The sequence below is a fragment of the Equus asinus genome, chromosome 22 (assembly GCF_041296235.1).
Source record: "Equus asinus isolate D_3611 breed Donkey chromosome 22, EquAss-T2T_v2, whole genome shotgun sequence".
Lineage (NCBI taxonomy): Eukaryota > Metazoa > Chordata > Mammalia > Perissodactyla > Equidae > Equus > Equus asinus.
The window spans coordinates 27,916,612-27,940,930 of record NC_091811.1 but is presented as its reverse complement, the minus strand read 5'-3'; the positions used below and the strand labels follow the sequence as shown (position 1 = coordinate 27,940,930).

General features: G+C 37.1%; 1 protein-coding gene across 2 annotated transcripts; it reads right to left on the bottom strand.

Moving 5' to 3' along the window:
* Window positions 1-361: 361 nt before the first annotated feature.
* Window positions 362-24,035, bottom strand: MGST1 (microsomal glutathione S-transferase 1). 2 transcript variants are annotated; one of them, XM_014866012.2, is made up of 5 exons: window positions 23,696-24,035; window positions 23,505-23,569; window positions 18,406-18,553; window positions 15,530-15,624; window positions 362-975 (listed from the first exon to the last, which is right to left on the bottom strand). In XM_014866012.2, exons 3-5 carry the CDS (start codon window positions 18,529-18,531, stop codon window positions 729-731), a joined length of 468 nt encoding a protein of 155 aa, XP_014721498.1. In that variant the 5' UTR covers window positions 18,532-18,553; window positions 23,505-23,569; window positions 23,696-24,035; the 3' UTR covers window positions 362-728. The 2 variants fall into 2 exon arrangements, with proteins under 2 accessions (XP_014721498.1, XP_070350200.1); XM_070494099.1 differs by lacking the exon at window positions 362-975 and adding an exon at window positions 4,031-4,062 and having other exon boundaries at window positions 23,696-24,014.
* Between the last annotated feature and the right edge of the window lie 284 nt (window positions 24,036-24,319).

The following is a 24,319-nucleotide window of genomic DNA, read 5'->3' as shown; positions in this document are numbered from 1 at the left end:
AAAGAGTTATAAAGGACATTATTGAGAAAATTGGGGGAATTTAAATATGAACTATATATATTAAACAATATTATTATGCTAATGTTAAAATTCTTGGGTGTGACAAGGATACTGTGGTTATTTGGAGACTGTCTTGTTGATAGGAGATACATGTCCAAGTATTTGAGTGAAGTATCATCATATCTGCAGCATACTTTCAAATTATTCAGAAAAAACACTAACCGATAGAGCTAAAGCAAATACAGCAAAATATTAACAATTAGTAAATCTAGGTAAAAGACAGAGGTTTATACTTTTCCACTTTTCTGTAGGTTTGAAACTTTTGAAAAAAAAAACTTGGAAAAATTAAAACCAAATAAAATTATTCTTTAAATTCTTTATTTCCGATGCCCATTTCAGCAAGATTGGAAATACAGGTTTATCATAAATGCAATCACTCTTTTTATGGGTTTAAAAATATGAAATTTGAATGAATGTTACAAATTATAATCACAATTTACAGCACAGTACTTTAAGAATAAGACAAAAGACAAGAATTACACTTGATTTCTAATGTAAATATAAAACAAGAATAAAGGACATTGGTAATATTAATGTTCAAAATAGGTTTTCCCTAATTCTTAATTTCTCTGCTCCCCTCCCAGTTAAAATCTAAAGAAGTATTCATCAGAAATTGGAAGTACAGAATTCTTGGAAGATAACTGGATGATGAGTTGCATGCTTCTGCCTTACAGGTACAATCTACCCTTCAGCAGCCTGTAAGCCATTGACAAAGTAACTCCATATCCGACAAAAAAAGCCAAAGCACGATTTGGCTGGGGAAGGGGTGTCAAATATGCAATCGTGTGGTAGATCCGTGCTCCAACAAAGATTCTGAAGTGCAGGATGGCTGTAGAGAGATCTGGACCACTCAAGGAATATAGAAGGCCAATACCAAGAAATGGCACAATATTTTCAAGGTCATTCAGGTGGGCTCTGTGGAAAAAAATGACTAGTAAAGCACTCACTTCAAAATCAGTCAAAATATATTCATTTTTCCCTCTCTTCTAAAACTAAATAGGTATTAACGGTTCTTAAAAATGCAAAGTAAGGTTCATTTTATTTCTCTCAATTTGCCTTGCTTCCTTATCCACTTGGCTTTTATTTAAAATGTTTCATTATATCTGTTTCTTTTTATTTTTAGTGTATCTAAACACAACAGAGAAGGCATTTTGCACTTTCAAGAATTTCAAACCTGCAGCTACATAATAAAACACTTCAGATCTGTAGATATGAAATACTTTTTCTTCCAAGGTCCATCCGAGGCAATTCCAGATTCTTCCTACAAAAACTCTTCTCCCCAAAGTAAGAAAATCCTTTTGGTTATGATTTTTCTTAAGATTTTTCCCTCACTTCTGCTAGTATGCAAAATGGTTACTAAGACAATCCTTGCCCAGTCAGTCAAAGCACTAGGTTGTCAAAAATTAATTCACCCATTTAATACCAAGAATCTCACGTTTGCAACATCCAAATAACAAAATACATAACTAGCCTTTCAAATATAGTCAAATTTTAGCCAAGCTCTCTTCAAATTACAAAAGGAATTAGTGAATAGTGATAGAGGAAAGTACAAAATATACACAAAACTGATAGAAAATAGAGAGAAAGATGTTTCCTAAACTTTATCTTTATACGACAGCTAGAAAAAAACAAAAAGCATGAGTTAGCCACAAGCTTTCCTTCACCTCATGGTGACTTGGGCTTCTCTGGCTAGGGTTGTGAATATAAGGCACATGTATTATTGACTTGATGCTTTTTAAAATGTTTATTTTAAAAATCTGATGTCGCTGTTTAAGTTTCCAGAATTAAAAATTGCTTTAGAATCTAGACTAGAAATTGAGATTTTGATAGAGTTCATCAGCTATTGATACATATTTCAAAATGAAAAATATTTCTGTTTTACATTACTCTCTTTTCTTTAGCAAAAAACATAATTATTATTTATGGCTTGCTAGTGATCACCATGATCCTTGCCTTCTTTCTTTTCTCCTGTTTTCCATAGATTATCTCTAAGGTGGCCGAACAAAGATGATGATGACCTAAAGATATGAAGAAAGTGACAGTAACCTAGATAAGTGAAGGTTTTGAAAGATTTAAATAAAGGACTATCTGTTCCTGAAAAGGTGTGAGTAACCGTGTCCTCTCTCTTTCATGAACAACCCAAGGGCCATTGAAAGGAAGGTGGGTGAGAAAGGACAGGAGTACTATTTTCTAACAGTGAAGGGCCCGCTTCAGCAATTACACCAAGGGTATTTGTTTTGTTCCTCTGAATTTTCCTGCCAGACCACTGATATATCTTCACCTCCAATCTTGGGCATGTTAGTTTTCTCCTTCACAACATTCTAAAAGGAGAGACATTTTAAAATTGGGGAAGAACCTGTACAAAGGAGACCTTGTGGAAACAATGTTCACTTCCAAGCCTATAGTAAGGGATTGGCAAATAGAATGTAGAGTTAAACCAGAAGACAGTCAAGGACAACACTGGGTAAGAAGCTTCAGTGAGGGTAGAGGAAAGGAAGGTCAGGGGCAGAGCTTCCTTGGAACTTACTGGTCTCTGCATTTTTTTCTGGCCTCCCTCTTTCTCTTTATCTTGTTTCTCTTTTTCAATTCTCTTTTCCTGTCCGCAACCCTTGAAATGTTCTCACACATAATGCTCCTCATTGTCCTAGTAAGGCCTGTTTTCAACAGACCCTCATACTCTATGCTAATTTATGCCATTTTGTATGCTGTTCTTTTTAGACCCTGCCCTAGGCATACACTTACCCGGCTCTCCTAGGGAGCACCAGCTGTAATTCACTATCCCCCTTCCACTGTCACTCTTTCTCTGCTTGAATGACAGCTCATCCTAGAGTGGCAGCTTCCTTCATTTTTGTGTCATTTCTAGACAGCTACCAAAATCTATTACCAGGTGGACATGAGTCTTTATGTGTGACCACTTTCTACGTACGTCTGTTCCCCCACCTCATGATTCGTGTTCTCATTTTCCTTTCTCCTTTGGACACGTGCCCCTTGGTACAAGCTTGCTCTGTGGCCGACCTTCCCACCAGCCCTGCTCTGTGCTCATGATGCACCAGTCACATACCTCCCTTCCACAGATCAGAACTATTTGGATCTCAGCATCGACCTGACCTGGACCAGAGTTACTACACATTTTTGAGAATTGTCAGGGGGTAGACAACTACAAAAGGAGCATCACACCAGACTTTTCCTGACTCCCTTATCTCAGCCAAAGCTCTTCATGCCCAGCATACAGCAGTGTGTCCAAATTCCCACAAAGAAATTTTCCTCGATTGGCATGATCTCTCCTCCTCTCTTCCTCCTTCCAAATCTCAATATCCTTCAAGTTCCTCCTTCATGAAACATTCCTAAATACCCTAGGAACTTATAAAGTTATAAACCCCTCAAGAGCAAACACTTAGTCTCAAAGCTCTTTTATAGCATCCCAGTATAAGAACTGACAGTGATACATACTCAATAATCTCTCAATAAATGCTTTATTTATATACTGGGGCCAGAAGGGAAGTCACCTAGTTAAATTCCTAGCCCGTGCTTCAGTCCCTTGACAGAATCCCCAACAAGTGTTGCCTAGAATCCATTGAACACTCTCAATAAAGGGGTATTCTCTACCTTTGAAGGTAGAATATTCTAAACATCTTTCCTTTCCCTAAATACCAAACCCAAGCCTTCTTTTTCTGCTTTTGAATCATTTCCTTTATTTCTCCAGTTGCCCTGATTACCTTACAACTTTCTTTTTATCTTATTGTATTGAATGTATATGGTCTTGAGTTCTTTCTAGAACCAAATGAGATAAGATTAAATAAACACATATGTATAATGTTTTCTAATCATCATTGATTTCTGTCTGCCAAGAACACAAAAAACTTACTTGGCCACTTATCTTAACATTTCAACACAGATTACTTTATGTTTTTAACTAATTGTTCCAAAGGTGTAGGTATTAATTTTCCCAATATTGGACACTGAAAGCATACCTTTCACTTCTTTTGGGGTCCTGTTCAGTCCCTGCCATTGGAATATGAATAATAGAAACATTACAATTACATGTAGAAGTAGTGAAAAAGAAAAAGTTTGAGTTAAAAATGCAAAGGGGAGATTCTGGAAACTCTTTCTCTGAAAAGTATCTCCAAAAGCGAGTTGTTATGAGGAATTTTTGATGGGGCAGACAGGGTCTCAAAAAATGCAGCTGGAAACTGGACACTCCGCGATGCTCTCTTCTCTTGCCACACTGAAAAGCCAGTGTCTGGTCACCAGGGGGTGCTGTGCACACAATCGCTACACCTCCGCAAGGACGCTGACTCCTTTCAGAACTAAGGGCAATTGTTCTTACTAAAATCTATTTGTTGTTCACAACCTGACTGGAAGATCAGCTTAGATAATGGTTTTCTCCTCTGGAAGTACGATCCTGTGGGCATGGGGGGTGGAAGTAGGGCGTGGGAAGGGAGAGTGGGGAAGAATCTAAAATCCCACAATAAAACATCTTTTCTTAAACTTTCACACATGAGACTAACTTGGATCTTCCTTCCAAACTCATTTACGCTACTGAGGGTCTAATTGTTATCACTTTCAAATCCTGGGCAATTTTATGAGTATAGGGTCATGATTAGCACCATGTATTCTCTAGAAAGGATGCACAAAAAGGGCAAGACAAAGCTTTAAACTCTTTAATGTCTCTTTAGTGGTTTTAGTAAAGCTTTACTCATCTTTTCCAATTTTTATTCTTTTTCATCATAACACTTACAATTTTTCTCTGATACTGTTTGAAATTCTCACATTGATTCTTTGTCCTGAACCTGTTTTAGGTTCATATTCCTGGCATAATCCATTTTCAAGACTGGCTGACTTACTCAGTAGGACAGCAGAATTAGCAAATATACAACTAAGTAAAGCAGAAGTTAATACTTTATTCTAACTATCTAGCACAGACTTTCTCTTAGAAGAAAAACATTCTTGCTTGATAAATAACTTGGGGTTAAACTTCTCTGCATAAGAAAACATTTGAATTGAATTTCAGTTCTGGAAATGCAGAAGAGTACATGGGGCCAAAAAAAAAAAAAAAAAAGCCTGCAAAATGATGTAATGCTGGGCATCACTGGAAGTGAAGAAGGTACAGTGCACTTCCCCAGGGAGAGGGTCTGAGGGATACTGTGAGAGCACCGTCTACCATACAACTTAAAATGTTTGTGTTGCCATAGTGTAAAATCTGTGCCTCAATTTAGTCAAATCTATTTTTATCCACATTTTTTTAGTTGATTTGTTGACAGAGCTGAGGAAAGCACCAAGTTTACATCAGCCTAACAAAATGCAGAATATGAAAACACACACAAATGTAGGAACTCAGATTGAGAGTTAATCTTGAGACTATAGACCATAAAGGAATCTGCGGAAATCCTGGGAGAGTTTTTGGAATTTCACAGGGAATTAAAGAAGTGATATTGCAAATATGATCCAGATCCTAAAGGGATATGAGACTGCAGCTGATAGCTGAATTACACAAGTCAAATTCTTTCTTTCAGTCTCTATTTCACTGTCTATTCATACTCAGAAAATTGAAGAAGAATAAGCAGATATATTCATGATGTTTCCTATCTTAACTATTCATCACAAAACTAAATATCTGTATATTTAAGTATGGCTATGAAACTCTTAATTGTTTCTTTAAGTTTAAATAATTTTATTTATTCTTTGAAATGTGTCTAGAATTGTACACAATTTGGATGAGCATTAGAAAATACTAAATGAGAAGATGGTACAGAGCTTTGATGTTTCACATGTTAGAAAAAGATAACTAATGGATTGACAATGGAATCTCAATGTAAAAAATTTTGCTGGAGGGGAGGGTTCAACCAAGATGGGGACATAGGAGGCTCCTTAACTACCCTCCTCCCATAGATACCTTAAATGTACTGCTACACATAAAGCAATTACATCTGAAAGAAATCCAGAAACTAGCTGAGCAACTTCTACATACTGAGTGAATGACAAAATACCCACATTGAAATGGGTAGGAAAGGCTGAGACACAATCTTGCCATAAACCCCACCCTCAGTACAGTGCCGTACTATCAGGAGGAAACTCCCAACTCCCAGCTTCTCCCTGAGGAGCAAAAATGCTCAACAAAATATTGGCAAACTGAATATAGCAATACATTTAAAAAGTTCATAGGGGCTGGCTTTATGATGTAGTGGTTAAGTCTGTGCACTCTGTTTCAGTGGCCCTGAGTTCATGGGTTCAGATCCCAGGGGCAGACCTGTGCATTACTCATGAAGCCATGCTGTGGCAACATCCCACATACAAAGTAGAGGAAGACTGGCAAGGACGGTAGCTCAAGGACCATCTTCCTCAAGCAAAAAGAGGAAGATTGGCCATAGATGTTAGCTCAGGGCCAATCTTCCTCATAAAAAAAAAAGAGAGAAATCATACACCATGATCAAGGGGGATTTATAGCAGGATGCAGGGATGATTCAACAACCGCAAATCAATCAACATGATATACCACATTAACAAAATGAGGAATAAAAACCACATGATCATCTCAATAAATGCAGAGAAAGCATTTGACAAGATCCAACACTGATTTATGATAAAAAGTTTCAATAAAATGGGTATAGAAGGAAAGGGCCTCTATATCATAAAGGCCATATATGAAAAACCGACAGCTAACATCATACTCAATAGGGAAAAACTGAAAGCCATTTCTCTGAGAACAGGAACAAGATAAGGATGCCCACTCTCACCATTCTTATTCAAAACGGTACTGGAAGTTTTGGCCAGAGCAAGAAAAAGAAATAAAAGGTATCTAAATAAGTAAGGAAGAAGTCAAACTCTCACTGTTTGTGGATGACATGATTTTATATATAGAAAACTCTAAAGAATCCATCAGAAGACTATTAGAAATAATAAACAACTACAGCAAAGTTGCAGGGTACAAAATCAACTTACAAAAATCAGTTGTATTTCCATACACTAATAACAAAGTAACAAAGAGAACTCAAGAATACAATTCCATTTGCAATCACAACAAAAAGAATAAAATATATGGGAACAAATTTAAACAAGGAGGTGAAAGACCGATCCAATGAAAATTATCAGACATTATTGAAAAAAAATGATGATGACATAAAGAAATGGAAAGATATTCCATGCAGATGAATCGGAAGAATAAACATAGTTAAAATGTCTGTACTACCTAAAGCAAGCTATAGATTCCATGCAATCCCAATCAGAATCCCAATGACATTCTTCATGGAAATAGAACAAATAATCCTAAAATTCATATGAGGCAACAAAAGATCCGAAATAGCTAAAGCAATCCTCAGAAAAAAGAACAAAGCTGGATGCATCACAATCCCTGACTTCAAAATATACTACAAACCCACAGTAATCAAAACAGCATGATACTGGTAGAAAAATAGACACACAGATCAATGGAACAGAAGTGAAAGTCCAGAAATAAAACCACACATCTATAGACAGCTAATCTTCAATGAAGGAGCCAAGAACATAAAATGGAGAAAGGAAAGTCTCTTCAACAAATGATGTTGGGAAAACTGGACCGCCAGGTGCAAAAGAATGAAAGTAGACCATTATCTCTCACCATACACAAAAATTAACTCAAAATGGATTAAAGAGTTGAAGGTAAGATGTGAAACCATAAAATTCCTAAAAGAAAACATAGGCTGTACACTGTTTGATATTGGTCTTAGAAGCGTCTTTGGGAATGCCATGTCTCCTCAAGCAAGGGAAACAAAAGAAAAATAAACAAATGGGACTACATTGGACTAAAGAGCTTCTGCAAGGTAAAGGAAATCAGGAATGAAATGAAAAGACAACCCACCAAGTGGGAGAAAATATTTGCAAATCATATATCTGATAAAGGACTAATTTCCAAAATACATAAAGAATTCATCCAACTTAACAACAAAAATCAAGCAACCAGGTCAAAAAATGGGCAGACAGACATTTTCCAAAGAATATATACAGATGCCCAACAGGCACATGAAAAGATGTTCAACATGACTAATCATTAGGGAAATGCAAATCAAAACTACAATGAGATATCAACTTACAGCTGTTAGAATGGCTATAATTACCAAGAAATAAGTTAACAAATGTTGGAGAGGATGTGGAGAAAAGGGAACCCTCATACACTGCTGGTGGGAATGTAAACTGGTGCAGTCAGTATGGAAAACAGAATGGAGATTTCTCTAAAAACTAAAAATTGAAATACTGTATGACCCAGCTATCCCACTACTGGATATTTATCCAAAGAACTTGAAATCAACAATTCAAAGAGAGTTATGCATGTTCATTGCAGCATTATACACAATAGTTAAGACTTGAAAGCAACCCAAGTGCCCATCAACTGATGAATGGATAAAGAAGATGTGGTGTACATATAAACAATGGAATACTACTCAGCCATAAAAAAAGACAAAATCGTCCCATTTGCAATAACATGGATGGACTTTGAGGATATTGCATTAAGTGAAATAAGTCAGACAGAGAAAGACAAACACTCTATGATTTCACTCATATGTGGAAGATAAGCAAACACGTGGACAAAGAGAACAGATTAGTGGCTACCAGAGGGTAAGGGGGTAGGAAGGGTGGGCACAGTTGTAAAGGGGCACATATACATGGTGACTGACAAATAATAAGATACAGCTGACTTTTAACAATGTTATAAAGGATCATGACCTCAATAAAATAATTTTTTAAAAAGGAGCTGCTACCTGAGGGTCAGGGTTCCAATTTAGCATGCATCTAAGTTCTGGCTTATCCTTCCTAGGGACCAGGGAAGCTAATAGATACTTTCCTCACCTTCTTCCTCTAGCCCCCTCCAAGTCACTAGTATCCCCCTAAAAGGAGCTTGTACACATGTCTGCACTCCAGTTTTTATGGATATAGCCCAAGCAAAGTGGCTCAACTATGTACTTTCCCACCTACTGCCTGAGGGTTTGGCTTCCAGTCAGTGTGCACTTAGGTAATGATGGTGATCCTCCCCTTTGGAACACTGGACAAGTCTTGACACAACCTCAACTATTGGGAGCCAGCAAAAACAAAGAAGGCAGCTGGGATAATCACAAAGGTTTGAGAGACAACCAGGAGCTCAGGCCAGGCTGGTTGATGAGGTTCATCTCCTACATGAGACTACTCTGTCAAAACTGGGAGAGCTGGTTGTTTTATCTAATGTGTAGAAACCAACACAGAGAGTCAAGGAAAATAAAGAAACAAAGGAACATATTTCAAACAAAAGAATAAGATAAATCTGCAGAAATAGATCTTCATGAAACAGAGATAAGTGTTAGAGAGTGCAAAATAATGATCATAAGATGCTCACTGAGATCAGGAGAGCAATGCATGAACAAATAAAGACTTTCAACACAAATAGAAAATTGTATAAAAAAGTGCCAAACAGAAATCACAGAGCTAAAGAATACAATAAGTGAATTTAAAAAAATTCAATAGAGGGGTTCAACAACAGATGAGGTCAAGCAGAAGAAAGAATCAGCAAACTCAAAGACAGGGCAGTGGAATTCATCCAATCAAAGGAGCAAAAAGAAAAAAGAATGAAAAAGACAGCTTAAGGGACATATGGGATACTATAAAACAGACCAATATACATAGTATAGAGCTCCCAGAAGTAAAAGAGGGCGAAATAAGGCAGGGAGCTTATTCAAGAAATAATGACTGAAAACTTCTCTAACCAGGAGAAAAAAACAAATATCTAGATCCAGGAAGTTAGAAAGTACCAAAATCGATGAATCCAAAGTGATCCACAGTGAGACACATTATAATTAAATTATCAAAAGTTAAAGATAAGCAAAGAATCTTTAAAGCAGAAAGAGAAAACCAACTTGTTTCGTTCAAAGGAATCCCATAAGACTGTTCACAGATTTTTTTTTACCAGAACCTTTGCAAGCCAGAAGGAAGTAGGATGATATAGTCAAAGTACTGAAAGAAAAAAACTGCAAACCAAGAATATTCTACCTAGCAAAATTGTCCTTCAGAATTGAACAAGAAATAAAGACTTTTGCAAACAAAAGCTGAAATTGTTCATCACCACTAGACCAACCTCACAAGAAACGTTAAAGGGAGTTCTTCAAGCTGAAATGGAAGGACAATAATTACTAAGAGGAACAGATAAGAAAGCATAAAACTCACTGGTAAAAGTAAATATATAGTTAAATTCAAAATACTCTAATGTAATGGAGGCAGATAAATCACTTATAACTTTAGTATGAAGATTAAAAGACAAACATATTAAAAATAACTCTAACTACAATAATTTGTTAATGGATACACAGTGTAACAAGATGTAAACTGTGACCAAAAAACATAAAAAATGGGGGGAGGAGTGTAAAAATGTAGAGCATTTGTGTGCATTTCAATTTAAGTTATCAGCTTAAAATAGACTCTTATAAATATAAGGTATTTTATGTAAGCCTCAGGGTAATCTCAAAGCAAAAACTTAGACACACAAAAGAGAAAGAGAAAGCAATCAAAGCATACTTTAGAGAAAATCATCAGTCACAAAGGAGGAGAGAAATAAGGAACAAAGGAATTACAAAACAACAAGAAACAATGAACAAAATGGCAATAAGTACAAACATATTGATAATGACTTTAAAGGAAAATGGACTAAATTCTCCAATCAAAAGACATAGAATGACTGAATGAATAAAAGAGCAAGACTCAACAGTAAGCTATCTACAAAAGACTCGCTTCAGGTTTAAGGACACACATGGACCGAAAGTGAAGGGATGGAAGAAGACATTCCATACAAATGGAAGCCAACAGAAAGCAAGAGTAGCTATACTTATATCAGACAAAACAGACTTTAAGCTAAAGATTGCAACAAGAGAGAAACAAGGTCATTATACAATGATAATGGGCACCAATTCATCAAGAGTATATCACGTTTGTAAATATTCATGTGCCCAATGTAAGAGCAGCTAAATATCTAAAGCAAATATTAACAGATCTGAAGGGAGAAATAACAATATAATAACAGTAGAGGACTTTGATATCCCCACTTCCAATAATGGATAGATCATCCAGACAGAAAACCAATAAGGAAACACTGTACTTAAACTAAACATTAGATGAGATGGACCTAAAAGACATTTGCAGAACATTCTATCCAAGAGCAACAGAATACACATTCTTCTCAAGCACAGGTGGAACATTCTCCAGGACAAATCATAATGTTAGGGCACAAAACAAGCCTTAATAAGTGTAAGAAGCTTGAAATCATATCAAGAATCTATTCCAACAACAACAGTATGAAACTAGAAATCAATTACAAGACAAAAACTGGAAAATTCACAAATATGTGGAGATTGAATAACATGCTACTAAACAACCAATGGGTCAAAGGAGAAATCAAAAAAATATCTTGAGACAAATGAAAATAGAAACAAACATACCAAAACTTATGGAATACAGCAAAAGCAGTTCTAAAAGAAAAGTTCATAGTGATAAAAGCCTACATTAAGAAAAAAGAAAGATCTGAAATAAACAATCTAACTTCATACTTCAAGAAACTAGAAAAAGAAAAACAAACTAAGGCCAAAGTTAGTAAAAGGAAGGAGATAACAAAGATCAGAGAGGAAACAAATGAAATCAAGACTAAAAAGACAATAGAAAAGATCAATGAAACTAAGAGCCCATTTTTCGAAAAGATAAACAAAGTACACAAACCTTTAGTTAGACTTAACAAAGAAAAAAATAAGACTCAAATAAAATTAGAATTGAAAGAGGAGACACTCCAATTGATACCACAGAAATACAAAGGATCATAAGAGATTACTATGAATAATTATAGACCAACAAATTAGACAACCTAAAAGAAATGGATAAATTCCTAGAGACATACAACCTACCAAGATTGAATCATGAAGAAATAGAAAATCTGAACAGATCATTACTAGTAAGAAGATTGAATCAGTAATCAAAAACCTCCCAACAGAGAAACCCAGACTTCACCAGATGGCTTCACTTGTGAATTCTACCAAACATGTAAAAAAGAATTAGTACAATCTTTCTCAAACTCTTCCAAATAACAGAAGAGGAGGGAACACTTCTAAACTCATTTTACAAGGTGAGCATTACCCTGATACCAAAGCCAGACAAGGACACTACCAGAAAAGAAAATTACAGGTGAATATACCTGATGAACATAGATGCAAAAATCCTCAACAAAATATTAGGAAACCAAATTCTACAGTTTAATTGAAAGGATAATAAGGATAATATGCCATTATCAAGTGAGATTTATTCCAGGGATGCAAGGATGGTTCAATATCTGCAAATCAAAGTGATATAACACATTAACAAAATGAAGGATAAAAATCATATGATCATCTCAATAGATGCAGAAAAAGCATTAGATAAAATGCAACCTCATTTCATGATAAAAAGTCTCAACAAAGTAGGTATAGAGGGAATATACTTCAACATAATAAAGGCCATATATGACAAGCCCACAGCTAACATCATACTCACTGGTGAAAAGCTGCAAGCTTTTCCTCTAAGATCAGGAACAAGACAAAGATGCCCACACTTACCACTTTTATTCAACACAGTACTGGAATTCTAGTCAGAGCAATTAATTAAGAAAAAGAAATAAAAGTCATCCAAACTGGAAAGGAAGAAATAAAATTGTCTCTATTTGCAGATGACATGATACTATATCAGAAAACCCTAATTCCACCAAAATACTATTAGAACTAATAAATATATTCAGTAAAGTTGCAGGATACACAATCATTATGTGAAAATCTGTAGCATTTCTATACACTAATAACAAACTATCAGAAATAGAAATTAAGAAAATAATCCAGTTTACAATAGCATCAAAAAGAATAAAATTCTTAGGAAAAAATTTAACCAAGGAGGTGAGAGATCTATACACTGAAAACTATAAGATATTGCTGAAATTGAAGAAGACACAAATAAAAGGGAAGATATTCCATGCTCATAGATTGGAAGAATTATTATTGTTGAAATGTCCATACTACCCAAAGCAATCTACAGATTAAATGTACTCCCTCTCAAAATTCCAATGGCATTTTTTAGAGAAATAGAAAAAACAATTCTAAAATTTGTATGAAACCACAAAAGACCATCAATGTCCAAAGCAATCTTGAGAAAGAAGAGCAAAGCTGTAGGCATCACATTTTCTGGTTACAAAACTATAGCAATCAAAGCAGTATAGGATTGGCATAAAAACAGACACATAGACTGATGAAATGGAATAGAGAGCCCAGAAATAAGCTCATGCATATAAATTATATTAATCTTTGACAAAGGAGCCAAGAATATACAATAAAGAAGGATAGTCTTTTCAATAAATTGAGTTCAGAAAACTGGATTTCCACATGCAAAAGAATGGAACTGGACCCTATCTTACACCATCCACAAAAATCAACTCCAAATGGATGAAAGAATTGAATGTAAGACTTAAAAACATAAAACTCCTAGAAGAAAACAGAGAGTAAGCTCTTTGACATTGGTCTTGGCAATGACTTTTTGGATTTGACACCAGCGCAAACAACAAAAGTGAAAATAAGACCACATCAAACCAAAAAGCATCTCCTCAGCAAAGGAGACCATCAACAAAATGTAAAGGCAACCTGTGGAATGCAAGAAAATATCTGCAAATTACATGTCTGATAAGGGTTTAATATCCAAAATATCCAAGGAACTCACACAACTCCATAGCAAAAAAAAAAAAAACAAAAAGAAAAATTAAAAATAACCCAATTAAAAAATGGGCAAGGATCTGAATAGTCATTTTTCCAAAGAAGACATCCAAATGGCCAACAGGTACATGAAAAGGTGCTCAACATCATTAGTTATCAGGGAAATGCAAATCAAAACCACAATGAGATATCACCTCACACCTGTTAGGATGGTTATTATCAAAAAGATGAGATAACAAATACTGGTCTGGATGTGGAAAAGAGGAAACTCTTGTACACTGTTGATGGGAGTGTAAACTGGTACAGCCATTATGGAAAACAGTATGGAAGTTCCTCAAAAAATTAAAAATAGAACTACAAGATGATCCAGCAATCCCACTTCTGAGTATACATCCAAAGGAAAAGAAACCATTATCCAAAAACGATCTACACCCCTGTGTTGATTGCAGCATTATTCAACAGTAGCCAAAACATGGAAGCAACCTAATGTCCATCAATGGATGAATGGAGTTTTCAAAATGTTATATATATATATATATATTATATCACACATATTATATAATATGTGTGATATAATATATATATATATATATAGTGTGTGTGTGTGTGTATATATATATATATATATACATACATACAATGGAATATTATTCAGCCTTAAAAAATAAGAAAATTCTGTCATTTCCAAAAACATGGATGAAACTGGAGGGCATATGCTAAGTGAAAAAAGCCAGACAGAGAAAGACAAATATTGTATAATATCACTTATATATTGAATTTAAAAAAAAAATTTGAACTCATAGTAAGCAGAAAAGTGGTTGCCAGGGGCTAGGGTAGCTGGGGAAATGGGAAGAGGTTGCTAAAAGGGCACAAACTTTCCATTATAACATGAATAAGGTCTAGGGATCTAATGTAAAACATGGTGACCCTATTTAATGACACTGTATTATATAACTGAAATTTGCTCAGAAAGTAGAACTTAAATGTTCTCATCAAAAAAAAGGGAAGAGTAAATATGTGAGGTGATGAATGTGTTAATTAAGCTGATGGGTGGGATCCTTTGACAATGTATAGTGTATCAAATCTTGATATTGGACACTCTAATTTAATGTCTCACAATTTTATTTGTCAATTATACCTCAATAAAGGTGAAAAAAAGTTTGCAATTTACATGACTTTATCACAAGGATTAAGGAATATATCTCCAGAACTAGAATTCAATATGCTTTTAAAATAAGTATATTCATTGTATTATTAGGAAGCAATGTAGCTAGTATCTTAGCTTATTGTCTTTCATATTTCATTGAATTCTCAGTACATTAAACATAATACCTACAAAGGACAGAGACGGAGAGAGGTGAGAGAAACTCCCCACATTCATATTTTGAATCTACACAAAAATACCTCGTTCTTCAACCTTTTACACAAGCTGGCAGTCTTACCTCTGGAGAAATATGTCAAAACTGCAAGAATCGACTCTCTTCATTTTGCCTCTTACCTGTCATTACGTTTGACATATCCCTACCCAGGACAAAGTCATTAACCCCAACAACGTGCATACAAAAGTGTAGCAAAATTGGCAATATGTGCAATTGCAGTGATAGTTAGAGACTTGCAGGTCCCTAATTTTCTCTGATTACTACATAAATTAGGTAAGATGACTGACTTTTCTTCCTTCCTCTTCAAGACCCCAACATCCTCACTGAACTCCTTGGCCCAAACTCTCTGATCAAGCAAATAATTTCAGTAGACAGCGCATTTACCTTCGTACACGTTCCACTCTGTCATCTGTCCGAAGATACTTCTTGGCATTTTCTCCCTTGCCAAAACCTGCACAGTCCTCTGGGTTGGCAAAAACCTATTCCAAATACCAAGAAAAAAACCTATTTCAAACACCAAATAACACGAGGTTAGTCTACCTGGTAAGTTATTTGCATTTTAATGGAATAAATGTAGGAATCCATGTTGGCCTTATGGAAAGAAAATTTGGAGGAAGAGATCAAACACAGGAGGAGGGAAGAGCATTTATACTTTAAATCAGAATTTTTTTAACAGTGCAAAATTTTTTTAAAAGGAGAAGCACAAATAAGAAAAATAAAAAACAAAGTTGGTGCTGGCCCAGTGGCGTAGTGGTTAAGTTCATGCACTCCTCTTCAGTAGCCTGGGGTTTGCCGGTTCAGATCCTGGGTGCAGACCTAACACCACTCATCAGGCCATGCTGTGACGGCATCCCAGATAAAATGGAGGAAGATTGGCACAGATATTAGCTCAGCAATGATCTTCCTCAAACAAAAAAAGGAAGACTGGTGACAGATGTTAGCTCCGGGCCAATCTTCCTCACAAAAAAATTAAAAACTAAAAAAAGAACCTGAAAAAATAAAAACTAATGTATAAAAATAGTGAAAAGGAAGCAAAAATGGAAAAGAGGGTATAATTCTAAGTCATCATTGACTATTATTATGGTGAACTGGCATTTTTTCATAGTGATGTTGCTGCACCTTCCCTCAAGAGGAGTAACATTTCCAACCGAGTGGCTCATATGAAAGTCATAAGTTTACTTGCCAAGGATATTAGAGAACAGGCAAGAAGCATAAAAGTGCGAGGGGCAGGAAAAGTACTTTGCACCCTGTTAGGCTATGTGTACCTCTTTTTTTAGGCTATGATACCTCTTTTCTTTTTCTGAATTAACTAGAACTTTGGGTTGAATAACACAGTGAAATATAAGACCTTGAATGGCATTCCTATAAATACCAAGTACATGTTCCAGGGCATATGTTTATGTATTCCTTTCTGCAATTATTATGCTGTTTGAACTGATTTCCCCATGCCTTGTAACTTGAAACACGCATTTAAAAATACTGAAGTATGTTCCACTGTTTAACAATTTATAGCAAAGAAAAACATGAACTACAAAATGAGCTGTAATTTAAACTTAGAAATCTCATAAGTATTATAATATTTTTCTTGACATGAGCATTTATTTCAGGTAAAGATGTTGAAGAGAACTGATGGGCAAGGATGCGACACAGCATCAGCTCTTGAGGTCGGGTCTGTCTGTCTTGTTCCTAAATAAATGCCTGGCACACATTAGATGTTCAATAAATACATTTCAAATAAGTAAATAAATGTATTACAATAAAAGTCCATGAGATCTGGGTTTAAACCAATCTAAATTTAAATCTCAGCCTTGCCTTTTATTGGTGTGTAAACTTGGGTAAGCTACGTAACCTCTCTGGCTTTCACTTCCTCGTCTATAAAATGGGGAGGCTAATACTCGTCTCACATGATAACACTAACAATTATGTAAAACGATTCAGTGATCTGGCACATACAAAGAGCATCGTGACTTCTGGCACATATCACTGGCACTCCACAAATCTCAATTCCCTTCTCCTTTTCTTACAAGACAGAGTACATTTCTGCTATCCTTGGTGCCACTGTTTCCAGAAGACAGTGTGGACCTCGTGGTAGGCAGCCACTTTATAGCCTACTGCTCTAACACATTGTTTCATTAGAGATTTAAACATGTGGGTATGTGTCCCCGTTAAAATGCAAATATCCTTGGGAAGGAATTACACCTCAATACTTTAGGGAAGACTGTGAGCTCTAGATAAAAGCCAAGCTCTGGGGGCCGGCCCCGTGGCCAAACGGTTAAGTTTGCACGCTCCACTACGGCAGCCCAGGGTTTCCCAGGTTTAGATTTTGAGCGCCGACCTAGCACCACTTGTCAAGCCATACTGAGGCAGCGTCCCACGTAGCAGAACTAGAAGGACCTACAACTAGAATACACAACTATGTACTGGGGGGCCTTTGGGGAGAAGAAGAAGAAGAAAGAAAAAAAGAAAGAAGATTGGCAACAGATGTTAGCTCAGGTGCCAATCTTTAAAAAAAAAAAAAGGCCAAGCTCTGCAGGACAAAAATTGAGGACAGGCACTAAGAGAGAAACAGATGGTTCCTGGGAAGAAGTTGCTGAGTAGGCACAGGGACCACACCAATGAAAATAGTTTAACTTTGTTAAGGAACCTTTGCTCTACCCTCTTCACTGGGTCATAAACTTTGCTTGAATGCAAGATATGTGCTTCAAATCTTTCTACCTCCTTCCTCAAGCCTCTAGTTTTAAAAAAACCAAGAATCATTCTTATAAAGCTGAGTAGAAATATTATCCATTTAAGAAGTCAAAACTACACAAAATTCAAATGCTTTGTCCCAGTCATAAGAGGCTGTATAATACAAACTTTCATTCTGTCCCCAAAGGCATATCCTTGACCTATAAGAGAGCTGAAAACACCAGTTAACTGTCTGGTCGCCAGAAAATGACTATTTTCTAAACTCTAGTTGGCAAAATTAACTTCAAAATCACAGAAAGTATCCTTACAGACTTTGATACTCCAGAAATCTCATATGCTAAGCAGCATGACAAAGGTAACAAGCCACAATGAAAAAACCGTTTACTAGTTTTTGGGAGAAAGCACCTCTTCCATAAATATATCAGACACATCTGTACCAAATGATTCCATCCGTCATGTGCAGCATTAAACAATGTGTCATAGGGCTTTACCAAAAAAAAAAAAGTAAATTAAGAAAATTGCTTTCCAGAATTCCAACTCTTAAAAGAAAATATTACTTCCAAATATCTTACCTTTCTCGTCAATCTATAAAATGCAGTTGCAGTACTCATGAACATCATTTTTGAAAGAATAATCGTTGCATAGGAGGCAAAAGCCATGAATGCTTCATTTTCCATTACCTGGGTGAGGCCAACCATTTTTTCAGTTTTGGTCTGGGATCTTAAAAGATTTTAGACAAGATAGGAAAAAGCAGACATAAATACGCCAAATAACTTGATGGTCGCTTGGTGTGCTTATATTGCAACGTTAACCATACTGTTTTTAAAAATATTTTGGGTTATTTGCAGAAGAAATAATTTAGTTTCTTAAAATTTCAAAATAAACACTATTGTTTTCTCTAGTTCTATAACATTAAGCTTAAAGACATTAAACAAATACAGAATAAAAATGAAAACGTAGGAAGTATTGCAAGCAAAAATAAATGGGCAAAATGCTGTAAAGATAGACAAATCATATTTTTTCATTTCAAGATGAACCACAAGTTGAACACAAAAGACCAGAGTTCATAGATTGATCTCATTAGAAATATCAAACTATATACATAGTAGTACCATTAATGTTTGATTAGGAATGCCTAAGTTCTAATACACAGCCTTCTTCAGAAATCTAACTTACAGCTTTTTGTCATCTCAGTAGTATTCAAGATCTCAGGCTCCAGGATTTGAATTCCAGTCCCACCATTTGGTTATTAACCTTGGTTGAGAGATGTGGCTTCTCTGAGACTAAATTTCTTCATTTATAAGTTGGGAATAATAATAGCTCCTAACTTATTGGGTCATTGTCAGGATTTAATTGAGATAACATGTGGAATATACTTACCTGCCCATGAAAAACCTCCAGTAAAGTTTATGATGTCCTTCTCATGATCACCATTATCACCATGACCATGGTCATCATTAATACCAACACAAGTGAAGAAGGAGAAGAAGGATAAACATAAAATAACAGGCTTGCAAATCCAAAGAAAGAAATTGCCATTGATGGTACTTTGATAGAAGGAATAATGGAAGGAGGAGTAGCTTTGTGTAACTCTTCAGGTTACTGTACATTCCATTGAATGTAGCTACCTGAGTCTGGAGTTGAAGGATACTTGGAAATGTGCTCAGGAGGAAAGCTAAGGCAGACTGGTGGCACTGATGTCCAAAGGGGTAGCAATTTAGAGTAAAGCTTACAATTTAAACTCCCCTGGTGATACTGAAGTCCAAGTGGGTAGGAATTTAGAGCAAAGCTTAAAATGTAAACTCCCCACCTTAACTGGATAGTCATTCACGTTAACCTCCTCTTGTTCGCTTACCAGCCCTGCTATCTGCATCTTCTAGCTCTTCTACACAAACACACATCTTTTCTCATACCCAAGCTTAAACACAATTTAACCTGCTTAGCATGGAGTGTTGTCTCTTGTAGATGATGTCCATTCCTGCATTTAAACCTCAACCTCTGTATACAAGCTTATTAGACTGGCATCTATCAAATTCTGATCATTCTATCCATCTACCAATAATCTATATATCTTTCTCTACTCTGTTACTGGTCATGTAGTTGTCTAAGTGTTGCTGTCGAATGCAATATAAACCACATACATATACATACACATTGAATTTTCCAAGTTCACTCCGCATCCAACTATGCCATGCACTTTATGTGCATTGTCTCACATAATCTTTGTAACTATAATATTATAATCCTCATAACTGTATCCATTTTACAGATGAAGAAAATGGGAATTCGAGATGTGAAGTAGCCAAGTTGGGACACAAACCCAGCTCTCTGATCTCGTATCTCCTACACCAACCACACTGGACTGTCTCCTTCAAGAGACTGCAAACTGCTTAACTCAGGTTCGGCTAACATTGACTAAATGCCTATTCTGTGGCTGGTACTGCTGGCACCCCTCACATTTGTTATCTTCTTTACTTTTCCAACTAAGCTACAAGGTAGGTATTATTATTCCCATTTTGCAGATAAAGAAACCAAAGCTTCTTAAGTAACCTCTATTTTAAAAGGTAGGCTAAAAATGTACGCTTTGGATTTAAGCAAACAGAAACTACAAATTCTAGTTTAAAAAACAAAACAAAATGCATATGATAAATTAATCTACTTCCACAAGTCAGTAGTCTTGAAAGCACAGAATGTTAGATAAGTCCTCAGTGCAAGATAGTACTTTTAGTACCATTTAATGTATCTGCTCTCATTCTAGTGTTGGGGAGTGAAAGTCACGAATAAACTTCACTATCCTTCAGAACTCATGTAAAGTAATTCCCTTAATAAGGGATCCCTAGGTCCTGTGCCTCTGAACAGAGATCTAAAGAAACACAGCAGGGATGTTAAAAAAAAAAAAATTAAGGAAAGTTTAAGTAGGAAATGTTGGCATTAAACAATAATTTTAAAAAATCAAACAGAACAAAGTTGATTTAGTAACAGAATGAAAGTCCAGAGAATGGTTTTCTCCCCATGAAAATTGCGATTGAGAGCTTGGAGAAGTGGAAGCCTTCCAGAACGGTTGGTGGGGAAAGAAACCAAAGCTGTCAGCAGTTGGAGGAAAAGAGCAACGGGAGGCTTTCTCAATCACCAAGAACATGGCTCAACTCCTCAAGCCTGTGGTTTTAGGAAATGATCCAACACTGAGCCTCTGACACCACACCCCAGAGGTCCATGAATGGCCTCTCAGGGACCAACATCTCCCACTCCACCACACCTGAGGGTCTGGTGAGGCACAGTAAAGATCAGGCACAAAGAAATAGAAGTCATTTATAGCATGGCATAAGGTGACACTGGCCTAGACCCATTTTTTCCAAGCTGATTTGTCAATCAGTTGCCTTGAGCCTGCATCATGGCTGGTCCCTGCAGTCAAAAGAAAACTCCAGAAAGCTTTTTACCAGGAAAGGTCGCCAGGAGGGAGGAGAGCAGTATTTGAGAGTAAAATGCTAGGTGATTCGAGTACGGTAGAAATAATCTCAGAAAAATAAGCAGTGCAGAACAAGAAATTTGGTTATGAATTCTAGAAAATAAATTATTACAATGGACAGCGTGTTGTTCCTTTTATTGTCCATCATTGGTTGGCACAGTAGAGGATACCTCCATCTATCTTGCCACAAAGCCAGGCTCAGTCCACTAATGCGGGGGTGACTGCCTTTGAGAGGACAAAGAGCAGAGAGTTGAGCACACACAGACTCTGGAACTAGACTGAAGTCCAGGTGGACCTCGACTCTGCCACTTACAAGCTGTGATTTAACTTCTGGTGCCTACTTACCTTACCTGTAAAATAAGGTTAATAATACTTCCTACCTCACAGGATTCTTGTAAGCATTCAACAGGTAACATGGAAATTACATGGAAAAGCCCTGAGCCCTGGTGTTACATAAGTATTTAATAATTAAATAAGTTCCTTCTTTGGCTCTGTTCTAGGCAATAAGGATACAATTTTAGAGTTTTCAAAAAGTTTTCACATTATCTCACTTGATCTGGAAAACTCTACGGTAGTCAGAGCAAATAATATTTGTCTCTTCCTTTAACCTATAAGGAAACTGAGACCTGGAGAAGCAGAATGAGTAATCTGACCCAAATTCACAGTGCAGAAACAAGAATGGAAGCTAGTTTTCTCAAGTGTTTCACTCATGGGCTATCTACCACCAAGGCTAAGAATTCTGAGGGCCTTTTTCTGTTAAATCCCAATTCTATCTTGTCCTCTCCCCAACCCAAGCCCCACTCCCCATTTCTACGGGATCTATCACAGGTGAGTCTCATCTCTCAATTCAGAAATACTCTTTTTCTCTTCATAGGCTTTTGGCCCAAAAGAACAAAGGCCTCTTTTATTTATGGCAGCCTGGTTGCATCAATACTGTGAAACACACAGAAAATTTGGGCAAACATCCCCAGAGCCATGACTATGCAGTTTTGTACCTTCTGAAACCAACAGAACACTACCCGCAAGGTAAAGAAAAAAGACAATTCAATAGCCTTGTTGTTTATGAGTTCCAGAATTTCCTGAATGGACTGAGGTGACTGCAGACTTGGCCTCCTATGCTTCAGAGCACGGGTGCTGGGAGAAAGGCGGGTGGCCCTGGGGGGATGTGGGGTGAGGCTGATCTCAGAGGACTGTGCTGATCTCCTTTTCTAGTCTCATCAGTTAATAAGTTCCACTCTAAAACAAACCCTTAGAAGAATGGTACTTGTCTGCTACACAGAGTTGTATTCAAATATGGACTGATTTGCCATATTAAAAAATGACCGAAGTCCTCTTATTTTGGAAACAGAAGAGGACAGCAAAGCCCAATACTACCCTGACACCCAGGATAGCAAAACCCCAGGTGATGCAAAAGGTGTGCCCAGTTTGGTATTCACAGCAGCCTAAGGCCTTGAGAACTCCAGGCTTGACTGGCTCAAAGGCTGTTAGCTGGAGGTTGGGAAAGTTTCCATCTGGCCATTCACCAGCGCTGGGTTACAGCCCACTTGACACTCCCTTGGAGAGAAAGCAGTGAGGGGGAAAAAGAGAAAACAAAAGTGGTGCCTAGACTACTAAGAGACATTGGTACTATTGTAAAGGAAGCAAGGAGATGCAAGATCTGCATGCACCCTGCTCTCCACCGCTCCCATCCAGCGAGAGCAATCTGAGGCCCTAACTCCCATGGAAGGCTTCCCTTTTCTTTTACTCCTTCCACAGGCTTCCTCCTCCAGACTGGGGGGCTGAGACCCTCCCAGGGAGTTTCATCCTTAGCTTTCCAGCCAGATGTTCATAATAATATCACAAGATCTAATCCATGCCCTCCTGCACTTAGTTGTTGCTTTAGCATTATTATTATTATTTTAAATTTGCTGATGTTTCTCTTGCCTATCACAGTTATCTGAGAGGAGCAAGTCCTGTCCTTCAGGGGGTACAAAGTCAATTTGTCCATGAAATCAGAGCGGCTGCAGGATTTTTACACCCCTAGGGTGAATAGAAGTTGCCTAAACTGCAGCGACTTCATATATCCTGCAACTTGCATGTAAGTTTTACTTCCCAAAAGTTCAAGGGAGCCCTTTCAAAATGGATGTTACGTTGGCTTGGGACTAAAAAGTGAGTAAAGCATCACTTAACATGAAAAGATTGGAATGTGACAATGGTAAAACTTACCTACAAGGGTGCAGGAACACAGCTCCCTTTCAGAAGTGATCGCTTGAAAAGCAAACGTTCAGCAGCTAAATGGAGCAAAGAAGTTTCAGGCTTGCAGGGACCTCTCAAGCCCACACACGCCACCCCTTTCCCCTGCCTGCTCGCCGCCCTCTCCACACCGTCTCCTTCCACCTCCCTCCCCGGGTACCTACTGTGAATCCGAGCAAAGCAGGAAAGCTGTCCCAGCAGGTGAGCGGCGTGGGCACTGCGGGGACTTTCACAGAGCCACTGGGCGGGACACAGGGGCCGCGCCCTCGTTGCCTAATTGCCTATTAACTTCTTCTCCAGCGTTGAACGTAGACCTGCGACTTCGCCAAGCCCCTCCCCTAAATCACCTTATCTTTCTCTCCGGGAGTAACCACCGCATACCGGTTCTGCTCTTTGAACCCTTCTATTGGGCGCCTGTAGGAGCCCTCCTTCCTGAAAAGCCACTTCCACTAATCCGTGGGGGCGGGGAGTTAGCAAGTGTATTCTGTATCCTCCAACATTTCAGGTTTGGGAGTAGGTGGGAGAGTAAGGCTGTTAACTTGTATTTAGTTAAATAGTTTTCAATTTAACAAGATCTTAACGTTAGAAACATTATGCTGGAAGCAACTTAAAAAGATCTTAATGTTGAATTTTGAAAGCTTTATAGAAAACTTAAATTTCTAGGAAAAAAAGAAAAACTGATTGGAAGACTGATAAAATTACTTTCCGTTGAACTTGTTTACTCTCCCTGCACTGGTGGCCTGGCCTCCCTAAAAGGCTGGCACTGACATGATGTAAAGTTTAGTAAA